The sequence below is a fragment of the Epinephelus fuscoguttatus genome, linkage group LG3 (assembly GCF_011397635.1).
Source record: "Epinephelus fuscoguttatus linkage group LG3, E.fuscoguttatus.final_Chr_v1".
Classification (NCBI taxonomy): domain Eukaryota; kingdom Metazoa; phylum Chordata; class Actinopteri; order Perciformes; family Serranidae; genus Epinephelus; species Epinephelus fuscoguttatus.
In genome coordinates, this window is record NC_064754.1 from 3097109 (window position 1) to 3117239 (window position 20131).

At 40.5% G+C, this 20131-nt stretch overlaps 3 protein-coding genes across 3 annotated transcripts in view; 2 read left to right on the forward strand and 1 right to left on the reverse strand.

Annotated features, from left to right (window-relative positions):
* LOC125886369 (equilibrative nucleoside transporter 2-like) overlaps positions 1-20131 on the reverse strand; it is a 162758-nt gene that overhangs the window by 14725 nt on the left and 127902 nt on the right. The window lies entirely within an intron of this gene.
* Positions 3870-5429, forward strand: LOC125883224 (E3 ubiquitin-protein ligase TRIM21-like). Its single transcript, XM_049567458.1, has one exon. The coding sequence runs from the start codon at positions 3870-3872 to the stop codon at positions 5427-5429; it is 1560 nt and encodes a 519-aa protein (XP_049423415.1).
* On the forward strand, positions 11507-18991 carry LOC125886362 (E3 ubiquitin-protein ligase TRIM39-like). The gene is made up of 2 exons (XM_049572537.1): positions 11507-11612; positions 15232-18991. The coding sequence occupies exon 2, from the start codon at positions 15241-15243 to the stop codon at positions 16873-16875; it is 1635 nt and encodes a 544-aa protein (XP_049428494.1). The 5' UTR covers positions 11507-11612; positions 15232-15240; the 3' UTR covers positions 16876-18991.

Sequence of the window (20131 nt, forward strand, 5' to 3'; positions counted from 1 at the left end):
AAGCCTATAATGTTGACTTGTAAATAAAATGGACTTGCCTTAAATAAATGATATGCCTATACTGCTTGCGCCATGCGTAATTGCGCATATTGTATAAAATTAAATTAGCTTACATTCACTGTCAAGTGCAATTTAAAACAAAATAAAAAGAGGAGTCTCTTGTTTGCTATCTACAGTACAGCTCTTTTGAGTTCACCTTCAAGAACACAAGTTTGGCCAAAGTCTGAGGCTTCACACTCATGCGGTGGTTTCTGGATAGCAGGCCCACAGCGGAGAACACCCTTTCGACTCCTTGCAGAGCCGCTTGTGATGCTGAACACTGTGCGAGCTACTTTAGCCAGGCGCGGGAAGGACCTGGAGGTTTCTTTCCAGAAGTCAGTAACATCTGCATCTGGGTTCTCTCTCGGGGAGTTGAGGTACTTTTCGACTTCACTTTTGGCATCTCCAGGTGCGCACTGCTGCTCACTGAAGCACGTACGACTCCAACAGGCGAGCTCTTTTACTTAGTTCAGGCTCAGGATCCGGGGTGGCAGTGAGTGGGGTGTCAGTCACAGTTTGTGACACGGCAGGAGTGTTTTCCTCGGCTTCTTCGAAAAGGAGGAGATCTCTTTAAGTTTGTTGCAGACTGACTCATCTTAGATGACCCACTCTGTCTTGAAACGGGGATCTAACACCAAGGCTAAAATGATGCGTTTATCTGTGTAGTGCCTTCCGTAGCGAGTTGACACATTATTAGCCAGTGTTTCTGCAAAAGCAGAAATGCCCATGGGAAGTGCAGTGTTGGTAAGCAGGGATTTGAGCTCACTGACAGCTGGAAGGATCATCCCTAGGTTCCCCAGCTCCTTCTGCATTTTGTCTGTGAGGTCCGCCAGCGGTGCTAATACGCTGACAAGGTGCGTCAGCTGGCACACTTCGTTTAGGGTGATGTTGGCGGCAGTAGATTTGATTTTGTTTTGCCATAACGGGTCTTTTTGGAACAACCGGAGGACCGACTGAATCATCTGCAGTTGGCTGCTCCATCGCGTTGTGCAAGCAGTCGTGGGGCGTACTCCCAATCGGTCGGTTTCGCACTCGCGAAGTGTCACATCCCCTCTCGTTCTCCTTTACTTAGTGGCTCATAGTCCATGTAAATCATTTTAAAAAGGGCTTCATCCAGCTCCCTTTTTCTCGCCGCTGTCACAGTTGGGCCTTTGCATGGAGTGAAGTAACGGCTTGTTTTCTTCCCCACCCATTTGTCTCTCTTTCTCTTGTTCCCGCAGCTGTGCCTCTTGCTCTATGAAATACAAATTTACAGAGGTCCAAATTAAATTAATCGAGCATTACTACACACATACAAAGCATATTTTTAACTAGCATTAGCGACTAGCTCACCTTTTGATTTCGCAGCATGTTCCTGTAGTAGACTGCCGTGTTTCCAACGTGTCTTTTTAGATTCCAAAACAACCCTTTACCTACTGAAACAACGTCGCCGCATTCTTTTTCTTGCTCCACATTATCACCATCTGTTACTTTTACAGGAATGGTACATTTGTATGACTTCTCAGTTTCTTTTGAGAAGTGTACAGTAAACTCCATAATTTTGAAAGAAAATAGTGGGTGTGCGCAGGTGCAAAGGTGCATTCTGGGTGGGGCATGAGCTACGGGAGCAAATTTGGAGCGAGAGATAAGGCTCCACTCCACCTTTTAAAAAAAAAAAAATAGCCGCTCCTCGTTCAACACAAAATTCTTCCGCTCCCCGCTCCGCTCACATGCTGTGGAACCGAGGGGGTTGATTTACCAGAGGGCAGCATTGCAGGTGTTCAGGACAGCTGCAAGTACCTTGGGGTCCCGCAGGCAAAGGAACCACAAGGAGGCCGCAAGGAAGTCAGCCAATGCCAAATATCTACACAGAGTAAGGCAGGTCCTGAGAAGTCAGCTGAATGGTCAGGACAAGGTCGGAGCCATCAACACGTACGCACTGCCAGTCATCAGATACCCCACTGGTATAAGAAGCTGGCCAAAGGAGGAGATAGAGGCCACTGATATCAAGGCAAGGAAGTTTCTCACAATGCATGGAGGGTTTCATCCCAAGTCCAGCATCCTGAGACTGTACCCTAAGTGTAGTGAGGGGGGCCGAGGACTGGTGAGCATCAGAGCCACTGTCCAGGACCAAACAACCAAGATCCAGATGATGAGCTTCTTAGGGAGCATTCACACCAGGATCGTCCGCGGGACTCGGTTCGATTGAGCCAGGAATGGGGAAAAATTTCACACCTTCATTTGGTTTGGTTCACTTTCACACTTCACTTTTTTGACCGTGGAAGCGGACCAGTGTTCCACGGGACAGCAACACTCCCACCGACTACTACTTCTTAACTTACACAGCCACATTTTGTTTTGTGAATGTTCAAGTTTTAGCTTCGCCTACGACTGTCACGTAAGTTTTTATGGTTGCCAACAAATACTGTTTTTTTACATCTTGTTTTTTAATCACATATTTAATCAACATTATTGTCATTACTTGGAAACCATGTCTCTGCTGTCCCCTTCGTGTCAAATTGGTAAAGAGGACCATCTGCAATGGTACCAGGCCTCGCCCTCTGGTCACATACACCTATGCTATATTAAAGTTGAGCTGAACTTTGACTGGTGATGTGATTACTGGAAAGAGGATTATGAAGATAACTGATCTCTTGTTTTAAAAATAAATGTGTGATGGGCTGCTGTGAAAATACAAAATAAAAAAAGAATAAAAGAAATGACAACTCACAAAAGCCAGACACATATGATGCTTTGCTCCCTAATCTTAAATCAGTTTTGTGCCATACCTTTAGTTTTATACTGTATGATAATTAACACAAAAGCAAACCAACAGAAGGCGGAGCAACACTAGAGCTTCAACGTCACAGTGCAGAAATGAAACAGGATGTCTCTCAGAGTAACCGCAGAGCTGCGGGTGTTGCTGTCAAAAGGCGCGAGTGTATCAAGACTTTCTCAGTAGCACGACAGAGTCAACGTTCAACACTGGTGAGTGCAGCGAATAATAATTACTATTTCAACAAACCAACTATGATAGCAATTAAAAAGTTTTGCTAAAAGATTCTTACATAAACATGTTTTATGTTAAACTAGCAGCCCACAAATAAGGTAATGCACTGAAATGAAAAGTAAACTGAAAATAGTTTCAGGTGCAGTAATGTTATTAAGGGGAGAAAAAAAAGTCTGGAAATAAAATTGATAACAGATGAGGAATGAAGAGGTTTCTGTAAATTGATCACAGTGTTAAAATGTTCCAATGATGGCATTAGATAAATAAAAGGTGCAGAAGTGTTGTTAAAGAGAAAACAAGAATCCTGGTTTGTGCGGTAAACATTATTTAATATTTGTAACCAACACAAATAATATAATGCCCCAGGTACAATAATATAACTGTGGGGAAACAAAACAGGAAAACTAAGGGGGTAACAGCCTCGCTTTTTTTTACCATGAGGTTATTTGTGGTACAGTAACGTACGGGGTGACAAATCAATATATAACAATATATAACAATATCAATGATAGCCAGTTTTAACCCATTACTGCTGTGAACATCCAAGTAACCACTTCAGTTTGCTTCTTGCATACCTGTTATTCATAAAGTCATAAAACTGGGAGGCATGTTGTTCAGTTTTATGGCACTTTTTAATTGCTTTACTGTGGTCAAAGGGTTAAAGCACTTTTTCATTTTCTTGCCCTAATTAGTATGTTAATTATATTATTTTATAATAAAGCTACTGTCTCATGAATATTTTATGCCCCACATTTTTAAAAACACTACACTGTTTTTGTGTAATGACAGACATTATGACAAATAAGCAATAATCATTCACTTTTCTTCTCAGTGTGTAGACATGGCTGCTGCGAACTATCTGCCATCTGAAGATCAGTTTCTGTGCTCCATCTGTCTGGATGTGTTCACTGATCCTGTCAGCACACCATGTGGACACAACTTCTGCAAAAACTGCATCACTGAATACTGGAATACCAGCAACAGGTGCCTGTGTCCAATGTGTAACAAGGTTTTTATCACAAGACCTGAGATGCATGTCAACACTTTCATCTCTGAGATGGTCGCTCAGTTCAAACAGTCAACTCAACAGAAAGCCAGCAGCAGCAGCAGCTCACAGCAACAATGTGATAAACAGGAAATTTCCTGTGACGTCTGCACTGGAACCAAACTGAAGGCCCTGAAGTCCTGCCTGGTGTGTCTGGTCTCCTACTGTGAGACTCACCTGGAGCCTCATCTGACAATGCCAGGCCTGAGAAGACATCAGCTGATCAATCCTAAGACATGTGTCTGCATGCTCTGCACTGTTTCAGACCACAAAACACATGAAGTTGTTCCTCTGAAAGAAGGATATAAAGAAAAGAAGGCTGAGTTGGCTAAGAAAGAGGCTGAAATTCAGCAGATGATCCAGAAGAGACAACAGAAGATTCAGGAGATCAAACGCTCCATTAACCTCAGTGTCAAAGATGCAGACAGAGCAATAGCAGAAGGTGTTCAGGTCTTCACTGCTCTGAAGAGGTCTGTTGAGAGAGGCCAGGTCGATCTCATTAACACGGTCAAAGCAAAGCAGAAAACAACAACAAAAATGGCAGAAGGCTTCATCAAAGAGCTGGAACAGGAAATCTCTGAGCTGATGAAGAGAAGAACTGAGCTGGAGCGGCTCTCACACTCTGAAAATCAATTCCACCTCCTCCGAAGCGTCCCACCAGTGAAAGCTGCTCCACTCACCAAGGACTGGACAGAGGTCAGCATCTGTCCATCATATGAGGGGACTGTGGTGAGAGCTGTGTCTCAGCTGGAGGAGACACTCAGTGAACAGATGAAGAAGCTGGTTGAAGCTGAGCTGAGGAAGGTCCAGCAGTATGCAGTGGATGTGACTCTTGATCCTGATACAGCACATCCTGCTCTCATTCTGTCTGGCGACAGAAAGAAAGTATATCCTGGAGATGTGAAGCAGAATCTCCCAAACAACCCAAAGAGATTTTCTCTCAATCCCTGTGTTTTAGGAGAGCAGAGTTTCTCTTCAGGCAGATTTTACTTTGAGGTTCAAGTGCAAGGAAAGACTGAATGGGACTTTGGAGTGGCCAGAGAGTCGATCAACAGGAAGCAAGACATCCCTCTGAGCCCTGAGGATGGTTACTGGACTGTATGGTTGAGGAAAAGAAATAAGTACAAAGCTCTTAATAACATTCCAGTCAGTCTCTCTCTGAGGTCTCAGCCTCAGAAGGTGGGGGTGTTTGTGGATTATGAGGAGGGTCTGGTCTCCTTTTATGACGTAGATGCTGCAGCTCTTATCTACTCCTTTACTGGCTGCTCCTTCACTGAGAAGCTCTTCCCATACTTCAACCCAGGTCTTAATGAGGGTGGTAAAAACTCTGCCCCACTGGTTCTCTCTCATATGTAGACTGATCATTTATTTTTTTTACCGTTAAAACTCCAGACCCACAATTTGACTCACTATCCTATTTATTTTATTCTTCACTCATCAAAAATGATAATAATCAATATCTCTGTTCATAAGATACAAAAATATGGGATTGAGGACTGTTGCGTGCTGCCCTACATTGTACCAGGTGTGTTGAGCAGGTGAGCAGAGTTGCCTTGATGAGGTGGATGTGACTGGCAGTCAGAGTGCAGGTGTGTGGAAATTTACCAGGAGCAGCTGAGGGAGGGAAGCAGACTGTGACAGAGCACCCTAGTGGGTGTGGCTGTTTTTCCCCTCTTGCTTCCCCCTACCTGTCTTTTTCTAAAGGAGCGCAGCACTTGACTTTAACGGGTGGAGTTTCACGCAGCATTTGAAGATAATTACAAGTATGGCCATTCTTGGCTTTCAGTGTCCGACAGTCCACCACGAACATTTTCATCACATCTCCTCAGCAAAAATGAAACATGGATTTCGTCTTACTTTTTAAAAAAATCCAGATCTGTTTTTAGCTCGTCATCGTCTTGTTTTTGTCATGGAAAAAAGTTTGTTGGTAAAAAATGTTTGTCATAGTTTTTATCAACAAAACTAACACTGATATACACCCGTATTATTCAGGCTGAGCACATACTAGTTATTTACCCTCTATCAGCCTCCCTCAGTGGCAAATAATTCTCTTTTTAACTACAATACAGAGTAGGTATCTTCCTTACTCCCCATAGACCATATTATGACAGGTTGTCATTTTAACTTTTAGGGTATATTTTAGAAATTTGAATGTAGTTTTTCCATTATATCTATTCTTTCAAACTGCCACACTTCGAATGAGAACAACATAACTGGTGTATCCAGTTTGTCAAAAACATCAAGTGTGACATCTACAGGTAAATCAAATTTTCTACGCTTACAGAGAATGGTAAACATTGCATTAGAAGCTTGTTTATGCAGCTCCTCAATAGCGGTCCTGAATGAACCATTAGAATTCATAATGAGGCAGTGAAATTCTCTAAATCTTCTCTTCATTTCACAAAAACTTCAATTTGCTTCTTTTTTTTTTTTTGCTTTTCTGTTATCAAAAATTGTAGTTTTATCACGATTAGCCTTTTACTTTAATTTCTCACACATACAGTCTGTCTGTAAACCTTCTGTCGTTGTAAACATAAGAATTATATCATCTGCATACATCAGCACCAGAAGCTGGCTATAACTATCTATCTCAGCTTTTTACATTACATGTTGATTTCTTTATTTTTTTATTTCCCATGATTGTGGTGAAAGTGGCTTCCTTATATTTGGTTTTTGACTTTGTAACATACTGACAGCCTGCTATACTGAGTTTGTATCCATTTTCATTTGACCTGTAACTTTTAACATTAAAATATACTCAACCTTATCAGTCAGCTTTCATGACGTTGTTTGAAATCTTCTGTCTCGAGATCAAAATATCTTAATGTCATGTAATCTTATGTGAATGCCTCAGTGGTTCTCTTCAGGACTTTTGGAACCTTGGTACTAAAGTGAACCAGCCTGTGTCCCACCAGTTTTGATCCGAACCACTGTCATCAAGGATGTGTCATCAACAGACTGCCTTGTACAATGCAAAAACATTCATTAAAAGGTGCCTTTCAAATCAGCTAAGGTCACCTTACAGAGCATAAAATAACAAACAGAACAAGAGACATGAAATGGGTAGACACATATTGTTGCTGGGATAAAGTCAGTAATACTGGGGGGAGGGTTGTATTCCTGGAGGAAGGTCAAAGAGATAAGGGGGGATTTTGGTTGCGGAGGGCTTTGAAGGTGAGCAGAAGGTTTGTAGTTAGTCCAGTACTGAACAGGGAGCCAGTGCAGCTGGATGAAAATGGGGGTGATGTGGTTGGATGATTTGGTGCGGGTGATGATCCAGGCAGCAGAGTTTTGAATGGTTTGAAGCCTGCTGATGAGTTTGGTGGGAATGCCAGAGAGAACTGAGTTACAATATCAATCAATTCAATAAATCAATTTTATTTATAAAGCCCAATATCACAAATCACAATTTGCCTCACAGGGCTTTACAGCATACGACATCCCTCTGTCCTTAGGACCCTCACAGCGGATAAGGAAAACTCCCCCAAAAAACCCTTTAACGGGGAAAAAAATGGTAGAAACCTCAGGAAGAGCAGCTGAGGAGGGATCCCTCTTCCAGGATGGACAGACGTGCAATAGATGTCGTACAGAACAGATCAGCATAGTAAATTAACAGTAATCCACATGACACAGGGAGAGAGAGAGAGAGAGAGAGAGAGAGAGAGAGGCTCCTGATCTACTTTTGGAGACTTTAGGGACCACGAGTAACCCTGCGTTCTCAGAGCGCAGTGTTCTGGTGGGATAATAAGGCACTATGAGCTCTCTAAGATATGACGGAGCTTGACCATTTAGAGCTTTATAAGTTAACAGTAGGATTTTAAATTCAGTTCTGGATTTTACAGGGAGCCAGTGCAGAGAAGCTAAAACAGGAGAAACATGATCTTGTTTTTTAGTTCCTGTTAGTACACATGCTGCTGCATTCTGAATTAGCTGGAGAGTTTTTAAGGACTTACTAGAGCTACCTGATAATAGAGAGTTACAGTAATCCAGTCTAGAGGTAACAAAAGCGTGGACCAATTTTTCTGCATCTTTTCGGGTCAGGATAGGCCTAATTTTCGCAATATTACGCAGATGAAAAAATGCAGTCCGTGAGGTTTGTTTTAAATGAGAATTAAAAGACAAATCTTGATCAAATGTTACTCCGAGGTTTCTTACGGTAGTGCTAGAGGCCAGAGCAATGCCATCTAGAGAAACTATATCATCAGATAAAGAGTCTCTGAGTTGTTTGGGGCCAAGAACAATAACTTCAGTTTTGTCTGAATTTAACATCAGGAAATTGGTGCTCATCCAAGTTTTTATGTCTTTAAGGCAGTTATGGAGTTTAGTTAATTGATTAGTTTCTTCTGGCTTCATCAATAAATACAACTGTGTATCATCCGCATAACAATGGAAATTTATAGAGTGATTTCTAATGATGTTACCTAAAGGAAGCATATATAGAGTAAATAGGATTGGTCCGAGCACAGAACCTTGCGGAACTCCAAAACAAACTTTGGTACATAAGGATGATTCATTATGAACGTGAACAAACTGAAAACGATCAGATAAATAAGATTTAAACCAGCTCAGTACAGAACCTTTTAGGCCAATTAAGTGATCCAGTCTCTGCAGTAGAATTTGATGGTCAATTGTGTCAAACGCCGCACTAAGATCTAATAAAATAAGTACAGAGACGAGTCCTTTGTCTGAAGCAATCAGAAGGTCATTTGGAATTTTAACTAGAGCTGTCTCAGTGCTATGATGCACTCTAAATCCTGACTGAAATTCCTCAAATAAATTATTATCCTGGAGAAAATCACACAGCTGGTCTGTGACTACTTTCTCAAGGATCTTTGACATAAAGGGAAGATTAGATATTGGTCTATAGTTGGCTAACACCTCTGGATCCAGGGTGGGCTTTTTTAGTCGAGGTTTAATTACAGCTACCTTAAAAAGACTGTGGTACATAGCCTGTTAATAAGGATATATTGATCATATCTAATATATGAGTGTTAACTAAAGGAAAGACCTCCTTAAGTAGCCTAGTTGGGATGGGGTCTAAGAGACACGTTGATGATTTAGATGAAGAAATCACTGCGGTCAATTCTTGAAGAGAAATTGGGGAGAAGCAATCTAAATATATATTAGATTTTACAGCTGTGTTTGAGGTTAGATAGGTACTATCTGAGGGCAGGAGGTCATGAATTTTGCCTCTAATAGTTAGAATTTTGTCATTAAAAAAGCTCATAAAATCATTACTGCTAAGGGCTAAGGGAATACAAGGCTCAATAGAGCTTTGACTCTCAGTCAGCCTGGCTACAGTGCTGAAAAGAAACCTGGGGTTGTTCTTATTGTCTTCTATTAATGCTGAGTAATAGTTTGCTCTGGCATTGCAGAGGCCCCTCTTATAAGTTTTGAGACTGTCTGTCCAGATTAAATGAGATTCTTCCAGTTTGGCTAATCGCCAGTTCCTTTCAAATTTTCGCGATATTTGTTTTAACTTACGGGTTTGAGAGTTTGAGAGTTTGAGAGTTAATAGTACAATAGTCAATAGTACAATAGTAATACAAGATGCTGGACTGGGACAGTGATAGGCAGAGTCTGGAGATGTTACGGAGGCTGAAGAATGTAGTCTGGGTAATGTTTATTAAGTGGAGTTGGAATGAAAGTATGACACTGAGGCTCTTGACTTGGCTGGAGAGGGGTACAGGGAAGTTATTAGTGATGTTGTGTGGGACCTGGGTGTTTTGAATTTTGGATGGGTTGCCACTGAGCCTCAAAAGTTCCTGCACGTCTGACAATGAGTCTTACAGGTTGTTTAGACTTCTATTTAGCCCTGTACACTTGTGATCACAAGTGATCACTCAAAACACATGTTATTACCAGGTCTAAACAGGCTCCTAGAGAATCATCATGTTGCTCTGTTACTGCTGATATGGACCACTGTTTGGTAACACAAGAAATGTGTTAAAGACAGCTAATCTCAGCTGCTGCTGCCAGAAAGTGAGAACTTATAATATGTCTGTCAGTGAAACACTTTCCAGCTCCTCCTGGAGGACAACAAGGTGTTCCCAGGCCAGACGAGATAAATAATCCCTCCAGTGTGTTCTGGGTCTGCCCCGGGGCCTCCTACCAGTGGGACGTGACTGGAACACTTCCAGCAGGAGGAGCCCAGGAGGATCCTGATCAGATGTTGAACCACATCAACTGACCCCTTTCAACGCAAAGGAGCAGCGGCTCTACTCTGAGCTCCCTCCAGATGTCTGACTCCTCCCCCAACTCATTTCGGCCACTTATATCTGTGATCTCATTCTTTCAGTCACTACCCAGAGCTCATGACCATAGGTGAGGGTTGGGACGTAGATGGACCAGTAAATCGAAAGCTTCGCCTTCTGGCTCAACCGCCAATCCATCTCATGCTCCATTCTACTCTCACTCGTGAGCAAGACCCTGAATTACTTGACCTCCCTCCTTTGAGGCAGTAACTCTCTCCCAACCAGAAGAGAGAGCAACTCCTTTAAGCACTGTAAGAATGATGAGGCTTTATTTGACTTCCAGTTAGAAAGAATAAGTCTGCAAGCCACCAGTGAAGCAAACACTACAGCACCTGCCTGCAGAGTTGTGAACTTGCAATTTGGTGGTGGGATACCAAAGATGGTGATGTTAAAAAATCAGGTGTAACGGTGCGTTTACAAATATGCAAAAAAAAAAACCTTTGAATATTTGTCCCCGGAAGTTGCTGAGAGAGTTATACGCCTCAAACATGTCCTGTTGAGGCTGAGCATATCCATGTATTATTAAGTATTATTATTATTTCAGTTGTGATTGTTTTGTCAAATTAGTAACACATTCAGTTGTTAGTTTGTCCTTGTATGAAATGGCCTGTAAACCACACCGGGAGTAACAGCATGTTTAACTCTGATGGTCCAGCCGCCCTGTATATTATCATAGGCCTTTTATATTATGTCGTTAATGATCATGAGAACTTGTTATGCTGAGAAATGTTTCACTTCCTTTTTCCTTTTCCTTTTGCTTTTGTCACAAGGTTCGTGAGTCATGGCCAAAAAATCCAAGATGTGGTTTTGCTCAAACATAAAGTGTCATTTTTTAAAAAAAAAATGAAATAAAACTGAGCAGACTTTATTAAAGCTGAGTTGAACTTTGGCCGATGACGAGACTGTAGCATTGAGAATAAAGACAACCTGTCTCTTGTTGTAAGAATTTACCGCTGTAGAAAAACACAAGAAAAAAAACATTCAAAAAGAAAGGTACAAAAGCCACAGGTTGCATTACTCCCTGAATATTCGTCTTCTGCCCAGTCTATGTATTATATGCTGTTATAATTATGTACACAGCAGACACCGGACAGGAACCCTCACCCACAGAGCAGGCGGAGCAACACCAGGGGAGAAATCAGGGAGAACTTAAACGTCACACTCCTGAAATGAAACTCAGTATTTGTCAGAGGGACTGCAGAGCTGCAAGCAAGACATGTTTCTGTCTAAAGACGAAAAATAAAGTTTATCAAGACTTTCTCAGCAGAGTGTCCGCTCAACACCGGTGAGTATAGCTGATAATAATTATCTCAGCAAAACTTCAGCTTTTCTTCCTTTTCTTTACTCAGAAAGTTCCACTTTTTTTTTTTAAATTTCATGCCTCAGGGATCAAAAAGTTTTGCAAAAAAGTACATTAAACTTTCTAACAAATAGGGTAATGCACTTAAAAAATCTAAAAAATTTAACATAATCTCAAAATACTTCCAGGTACAATGATGTAACTGTGATTACTGACATAAAATAATTAAGGGGTGCAGAACTGTTGTTACAGGGCAACAAAACAAGTAACATCTTTTAATGTGTTTAAGTAACGCAAATCAGGTGATTCCAGGTGCAATAAAATCATTTTGGGGGAACAAAGCAAAGCGAGGCAGCTTTATTTGTATGGCACATTTTATACATCAGGGCAGCTTTACAGAGCGATAAGATATGAAACATAACAAAGGGTACAGATTTACAATAAAAGAAGGAAGATATAAAAGATTAAATGATTTACAATTTAAAAAATCACCATTAAAACTAGCAGAGATAAAAACATTATTTAAAATGATTCAAAATCAAGTTTATAAATGAGCTGCAGTCATTTCAGGGTGGAGCAGGCAGTGTACAAAAGAAACAGTTTTAGCTTCGACTTAAAAGTGTTCCGAGTCAGATCTGTCTAAAGTCATCTGGGAGGTTATTCCAAGTTTGTGCTGCATGATAACAAAACACTGATTAACCACGTGTTGTTCTAACTCTTGGGGCGGTCAGTCGGCCGGCCTCAGATGGTTCATATGTCACAAGCATGTCAGAGATATATCTGGGTGCTGAACCACAGAGTGATTCATACCCAAGCAGCAAGATTTTGAAATCAATTCTCTGAGTGACAGGTAACTGGCGTACAGATTTTAGGACTGGAGTAATGAAGTCATATTTCCTAGTTTTTGTTAGGACCCGAGCAGCAGCGCTCTGAATAAGCTGAAGTTGATGAACAGCTTGTTTTAAAAGGCCTACTTACAGACTATTGCAGTAATCTAATCCACTGGGAATAAAGGCGTGGCTGGCTGACTGGCATTTCTGGTGAGAGGAGAACAGGTATGAATCTTCAAGGCAGGCAGACAAAACTAACAAAATTCGCTAGCACTGAGTATCTGCTGTGGAGAGGAATGGCTTATTTATTTTGTTTATTTAGCACATATTTAAAAAAAAAAAAAAAAAAAAGTCAACATTACAATTACCATAAAAAAACTGACAATCAGTAATACAATTACCATTAAAACAATTTACAGACAGTGATATAAGAACTTCTTTTTAGGAAGAAAAAAAAAGAACAATGGGGAACATGCAAGGAGGTCCAAAAAACCCTCAAGGGGCTTGACAAGAGGACTTCCCTAGATAAACATTAAATTAAACATTGTCATGTGCATAAAGGCATGATGTCACACCCACACTCTCACACACACACAAAGATACAGAGAACAGGTCATTGTTATTGATATAGCAAGAAATGTTTTACAGATTTTTTTAAATGATTCATAAGAAAGTTTAACAAAGTGGGGAGAGAATTCTATAACCTGGAACCTCTGTGAGAAATCTTAAATTGGGATGAAATAGTTCGCGATTGAGGAGGTCAGAGCTGGGATGCTTTTCGGGTTAAATAATTGTGAAATTGATTGTTTGGGAAAAAAGAAATTGTGAAAGAAAGTAGGAAGTGTTTTATTTAAAGAACCATATACAAATTGAGTTATTTGGAGCTTATTAATCTGATAAATATTGAGGATGCCAAATTTACGAAACAAAGGTAATGAATGACTTCTTGGAGCAATGTTGCAGTAACTGATAAAGGGATAAATTATAGAATAATAAAGGTTGAGGGAAACTTTTGTGTTTAAAAGATAACACATTTTGCAATTTTAGATGAAATAAATGAAATGTGAGGCTTCCAGGATAGGTTTTTATCAATTAGTACAAACTAAAACGAGTTGATTCAACATTAGCTATTGAAACATTATCAATCAACACTGTTATATTCTCTGTGAGCTTCTTGTGATTGTAACTAAACAGAATAAAATTTGTTTTCTTAATGTTTAGTGACAATTTATTGATTTTGAACCATTTGGAGATTTTGTCTAACTCTTCATTGACAACTTTCATAATTACATCAGGATTTCTATGGGAATAAAACAAACTAGTATCTTCAGCAAATAAAATTTTGGATAGCTGATCTGATAGATTGGACAAATCATTGATATAAATAAGAAATAACAATGGCCCGAGGATTGATCCCTGGGGAACACCACATTTTACAGAGGAACGGTGTGCTGATTATGGATGTAGATCTGGTGTGCTGATTGCAAATGGAGAGTTGGTGTGCTGACAGCAGGAGAATAAGAGAGAGGGAGGGAAAGGCGTGTGCAGACCAAAACCAAAACACACCAAGCAGACAACACTCACATAGATGTAAAACTAAATAAAAGCTCACACACCCCAACACTGATGTTATTGAGGAGTTGTGTAGGCCTACTTGAGTACTTCAAGAATAAATGTAAAAATTTGTTAGAAAAGTCAATCAACAAAATGTGGGACACTTGGCCATTACAATGGAAGGCTCAATATGAAGCAGAGAGAACTTTTTTCCATGACATAAACGAGACGATAAAAAGCTAAAAATAGATCTGATAATAAAAACGAAGACGAAATCTATGTTTCATTTTCACTGACCAAACAAGACGTAAAGAAAATGTTAGTGGTGGATTATAAGACACTGAAAGCTGAGAACAGCTGTGCTTGCAATTACCTTCAAATGCCGCATGAGCGACAGGCTGGTTAACTCCAGCAAACATAATGACTAAAAGTAATGATAAAAAATATAATAATAATAATAATAATAATAATGATAATAATAATAATATATAGTTTTTCGTTGATTAAAACTACGAAGGATAAAAATGACTAAATTGTGACTAAAATTAATAAGCATTTTTGTCTCAAGACTAAGACTAGTCTAAAATAGCTGCCAAAGTTAACACTGTAATCTATTAACAATCTATTAACAGTAAATCTTATTTTTGACATTTCTTCTCACTAACTTTGATTTTAACACTGACTGAATACAACACACATGCACAAGGAGGTGGAGGGGACAGTGACAACATTCTGAGTTTTACAAGCCGAAACATGGAATAGTAACGAGATAGTCAGTATTGTTCATGTCATCTGTCAACACATACCAACACATAAATTCATAACAATAAGGTTATCAAAGGGATTATGGGTAATTGTGCAATACACTTTATCTGCCAGATTGATGGAATGGATTTTCTACATAGATTGCATTGCTAATACAATCTAATTGCTCCATAATTATTGTGTTCAAATGGGTGCTGATTAAAATTGTTGATAAAAAAGCTATTTTCCTATGATCATTTTAAAACCCACTTTTTCAAAAACAGTACACCAGTTTTGTGCATTGTAAAACATTACCACAAAAAGCAAGAATTCTGCAATTTGTTTTTTTTTTTATGTTATTATTTATTATTTTTTTTTAACTTTTATTATCTATATTTATATTCTATGTTTGTGCTATGGATCCTCACTATTTGTGTTCTTAATAACGTCTGAATAACTTTCTCTTTTGTTCTCAGTGTGTAGATATGGCCACTGCCAGCAGTGAAGATCAGTTTCAGTGCTCCATCTGTCTGGATGTGTTCACTGATCCTGTCACTACATCATGTGGACACAACTTCTGCAAAAACTGCATCACTCAACACTGGGATACTGAAAACCAATATCTGTGTCCGATGTGTAAAAAGGTTTTTAGAACAAGACCTGAGCTGCGAGTCAACACTTTCATCTCTGAGATGGTCGCTCAGTTCAGACAGTCAGCTCAACAGAAAGCCAGCAGCAGCAGCTTACAGCAACAAGTGTCCAAACCAGGAGAAGTTCCCTGTGACGTCTGCACTGGAACCAAACTACAGGCCCTGAAGTCCTGCCTGGTGTGTCTGGCCTCCTACTGTGAGACTCACCTGGAGCCTCATCTGACAATGTCAGGCCTGAAAAGACATCAGCTGATCGACCCTGCGGAGAACATGGAAGACAGGATGTGTATGAAGCACAATAAACCTCTGGAGCTGTTCTGTAAGACCGACCAGACATGTGTCTGCATGCTCTGCACTGTTTTAGACCACAAGACACATGATGTTGTTCCTCTGAAAGAAGCTTGTGGAGAAAAGATGGCAGAGCTGGGGAAGACAGAGGCAAAAATTCAGCAGATGATCCAGAAGAGACAACAGAAGATTCAGGAGATTGAACGGCCAGTCGACCTCAGTGAGGAAAATGCAAATAGAGAGATAGCAGAAGGTGTTCAGATCTTCACTGCTCTGATAGAGTGTGCTCAGCGAAAACTGAATGAACTCATGGACACAATTCAAGTGAAGCACAGAACAACAGAAAATCAGGCCAAGGCTTTTACCAAAGAGCTGAAACAGGAAATTTCTGAGTTGATGAAGAGAAGCACTGAGGTGGAGCAGCTCTCACGCTCTGAAGACCACCTCCATCTTCTCCAAAGCATCCAGTCCTTGAACATTGCTCCACCCACCAAGGACTGGACAGAGATCAATATCCATCCTCTTTCATATAAGGGGACTGTGGTGAGAGCTGTGTCTCAGCTGGAGCAGACACTCAGTAAACAGATGAAGAAGCTGCTTGAAGCTGAGCTGAAGAGGGTCCAGCCGTATGCAGTGGATGTGACTCTTGATCCTGATACAGCACATCCTGAACTTATACTGTCTGATGATGGAAAACAAGTGAATCATGATAATGTGAAGAAAAATCTCCCAGACAACCCAGAGAGATTTTCTACCGGTCTTTGTGTCTTAGGAAAGCAGAGTTTCTCTTCAGGCAGATTTTACTTTGAGGTTCAAGTTCAAGAAAAGACTGGATGGGATTTAGGAGTGGTCGAAGAGTCGATCAACAGGAAGGGACTGGTCACACTGAGCCCTGAGGATGGTTACTGGACCATATGGTTGAGGAATGGAACTGAGTACAAAGCTCTCGATGATCTTGATGTTCGTCTCTCTCTGAGGTCTCGGCCTCAGAAGGTGGGGGTGTTTGTGGATTATGAGGAGGGTGTTGTCTCCTTTTATGACGTAGATGTTGCAGCTCTTATCTACTCCTTTACTGGCTGCTCCTTCACTGAGAAACTCTTCCCATACTTCAACCCAGGTCTGAATGAGGGTGGTAAAAACTCTGCACCTCTGATCATCCCTTGTGTAAATCACACTAAATAGATTTAAAGCTTTAGTATCGACAAAAAGATTCAGTATTATGCTATGTAACAAACATGGGTGTGGACTACTGTCACAAAACTTGCACTCAAGCTCAAGTTATGAGTTTATTTCATACTCAGCTTGACAAAATTTGCTCAAATGTCTCATGACTTTTCTTGGAAATGAGCCTTCTGTGTTCATAAACTTCCCCTTTCCAAAAAGAGGAAGATTCTTAGACAGTCCAACAGCACAAGACAGATGGGAGACATTCATTTTTCAACCTGCTGACAAACTTGGGGCCAGTGGCACTTTTAAATGAACTGTAACTCCGTGGCACGATTTGTTATGATAATTTATGTAAACCTCAGCCTGTTACTTGCATTGTCTGTTTTCAAAATATACTTCTGTTTTCACAGGAAATGTACAGTTTGCATACAGTTTCTTTCAAAATAAACGCGCTGGGTCAGTTCAACACCACACATTGATGTTTTTTTCCTTCAACAACATGGTTACATGTTGCCAACACACCTGGTTGGGTTTAAGAAAAAAGAATATAGTTTGGCTTTACATTCATACGAAAAGTGAACACCTGCCTCCTAGGTGAAAGTCGGTGGTTGTTGGACTAACCCGCCGCCACTCCCACCAGCCCCACTCAGACTTGCGCCGCTTTAACTTTTGTTGGTGTCATGCCATTTTTCCCTCTGATGCCACCAGACACCGGCAACCAACCGCATATCATGCCGATGTGAAAGGATGGCTTTTTTCATGATGCCAGAAGTCACTGACCAAGCACTAGTTAGTGACTGCGGAGTGAGACCAGGCTGTTCATACAGAGTTACCTTGGATTTGTGAACAAAACTTGTTTTTCGAGCCCAGTCCCACTCCAAAGTCATTGAAATCCGATGCTTGGGCAGTGACTTGCAGCATCAGAAAAAGGCTTCCTTTAACATCAGTTAAGCCAGTTGTAGTGGGACAAGGACGAAAGCTAAGGCGACGAAGGTCTGACTGAGGCGGACAGAAGGGTTGGTGGATGGGTCAAACAAACACTGACTTTCACCTGAGAGAGCGGTGTTCACATCCTGTAACTACATGTTTTTGTTGTTGAAGGAAAACAAACGTCAATTCACACTGTTGTACGGACATAGTGCATTTATTTGGAAAGAGACTGCCCGAGCCCTACCCGACCCAGCCAATCACCAAATCCGGTCCAACCTCTTGGGCTTTTTTAGGACCCGTCAGACTCTGGTTGAAATTAAGAACTCTATCATTGAATAAAGTCAAAAAGTCATTGTCGATATGACTTGATTCAACATCATGTACAACATGACTTTTATACTCTATTTTAGTTTACTCATGAACTAAATGTATTCTAATGTGTCCAATACTGACATTCCCATCAGCCTCAGCTGGATTTTGTATGTATTGCTAGCTAGCAAATGTCAGCATGCTAACATGCTAAAGTAAGATGCTAACATCAACATGTATGCATTATAGCATGTTGATGTTAGCATTTAGCTCGTTGACTGCTCACTGAAGCTCCACAATAACTTCTAAATATACACTGACTTCTCCAGTCATAAAAGACCCACCAGTAAGACCTCTGTTACAAATCACATGCAAACAAACTGTCTACACATGAATATCAAAATGTACAGTACATGCAAACTTTTACTTGACCCCACATTATGGTAAAATTCAATTTATAAACCCTGTCTGCTAATTTGTTTTAAATGTATTGATTTGAGTTGTCAGTCTGTAAGATGAAAAGAGTCTGGAACCTCTGCCGACTCTTAGAAGTTTAACAAGTTGGTAATTCTGTCTGACATCAGGCAACGGATTTCCTGTTAATATCCGAGATTTATTTTTTGTGTCTTATTTTCTACATAACGTTACAAGATGTGTACTTTATACTTATAAGAAGAGAAACAGTAAAGGAAAACAAAAAGACTCACTGTGTTGATTTTGTACTTTCACCTGTAAGTTTTTACATATAATAAAAGAGATGTCTGTAAAAATCAATCCGTCTTATTCAGTTTTAATGACTGTGTATAAAATCTTTTTAGACAAAGGCCCAAAGATGGCTTCCATTTCTGTAACTGTCAGTGGGCACAGAGAGCTGCAGAGGAAGGGAAAGTAACTGTCCTTTGCGTCTCTGAGCCTGAGGAGAGGCTGAAATGGGAAGTTGTGTGTGCAACACCAGTAAAAGTCAGGAACACAGTATGTGTGTGCTATGCTGATGTGACAGAGTTTGTACTGTGTGTAATTCCACTATTACTGCTATAATGTGATAGTCATGCGTTTATGTGGTTATGTGTTCATACCTGTGTCATTGGCTCATGGGCGAATTTTTGAGCACTGTGTACAATTATCATGTATTAATGTCTGTATGTCCACCATATGAACGTATATGCACAGTGGAAATGTAACTGTAATGAGTTATGAATGGGTTGCTGCACTATTTGAAAGATAGAGCGTCCAGATATCGACTTAATGCACTTTGTGAAACAGCTAGCTGGCCTCTGTGCTAAAATAACGTGCTGTTCTTTTGTAGCGTGCTGTGTGTGAGCTGCCTGTAACGAGCCAACCCTGTTCCTGTTCAGTGAATAAATACATACATAGATTCCATTGGTTGATTACCAGCAGTTACAGCGAGGCCTAACTGGGTTCGGTTACTGAGAGTCAGACAGCTGCAGTGGAAGTACACATAGAGGTGCTTTAGGTGCTTATCCCTTTGCCTTCATGTCAATCTGAGTGAAACACAGAGCACATAAATCTGCTAATAAAAATATGAACACTTCACTGGGAAGAAGAACTTCTCTGCAACTGTTCAGGGACAACTCAGGCGCCAGTAGAAATGTCGGCATTGTACGCTTCTGCTAACCATAGATGTGGTCAGTGGTGGAAATATTGACACTTTTACACAACAGTGTGGTAAACGTGGTTAGGTTTACACACAAAAAACACTTGGTTATGGTCGGAAATAGGCACTGTCCCAGCAGGAGAAGCAGCCGTGTCTCAGTAAAAAACAATTGCTTTTGGTGCCTAAAAAGTCACTGGAAAAATGGCATCAGGTTGCTACAAAACACCCACATTTGGTGCCTCAAATGAAGTTTTAAAAACAGCAACAGATTGCTAAAAAGCTGCTGGAAACACAGCAATGACTCACTCAGAAATAACTGGTTTTGTTGTTTCTTTGTCTCAAACAGTCGGCTGCAGCTTGGCCAGCTTCTCACCTACGCTGTGAACTGAACAAAATGACATTAAAACTCTATGTTCT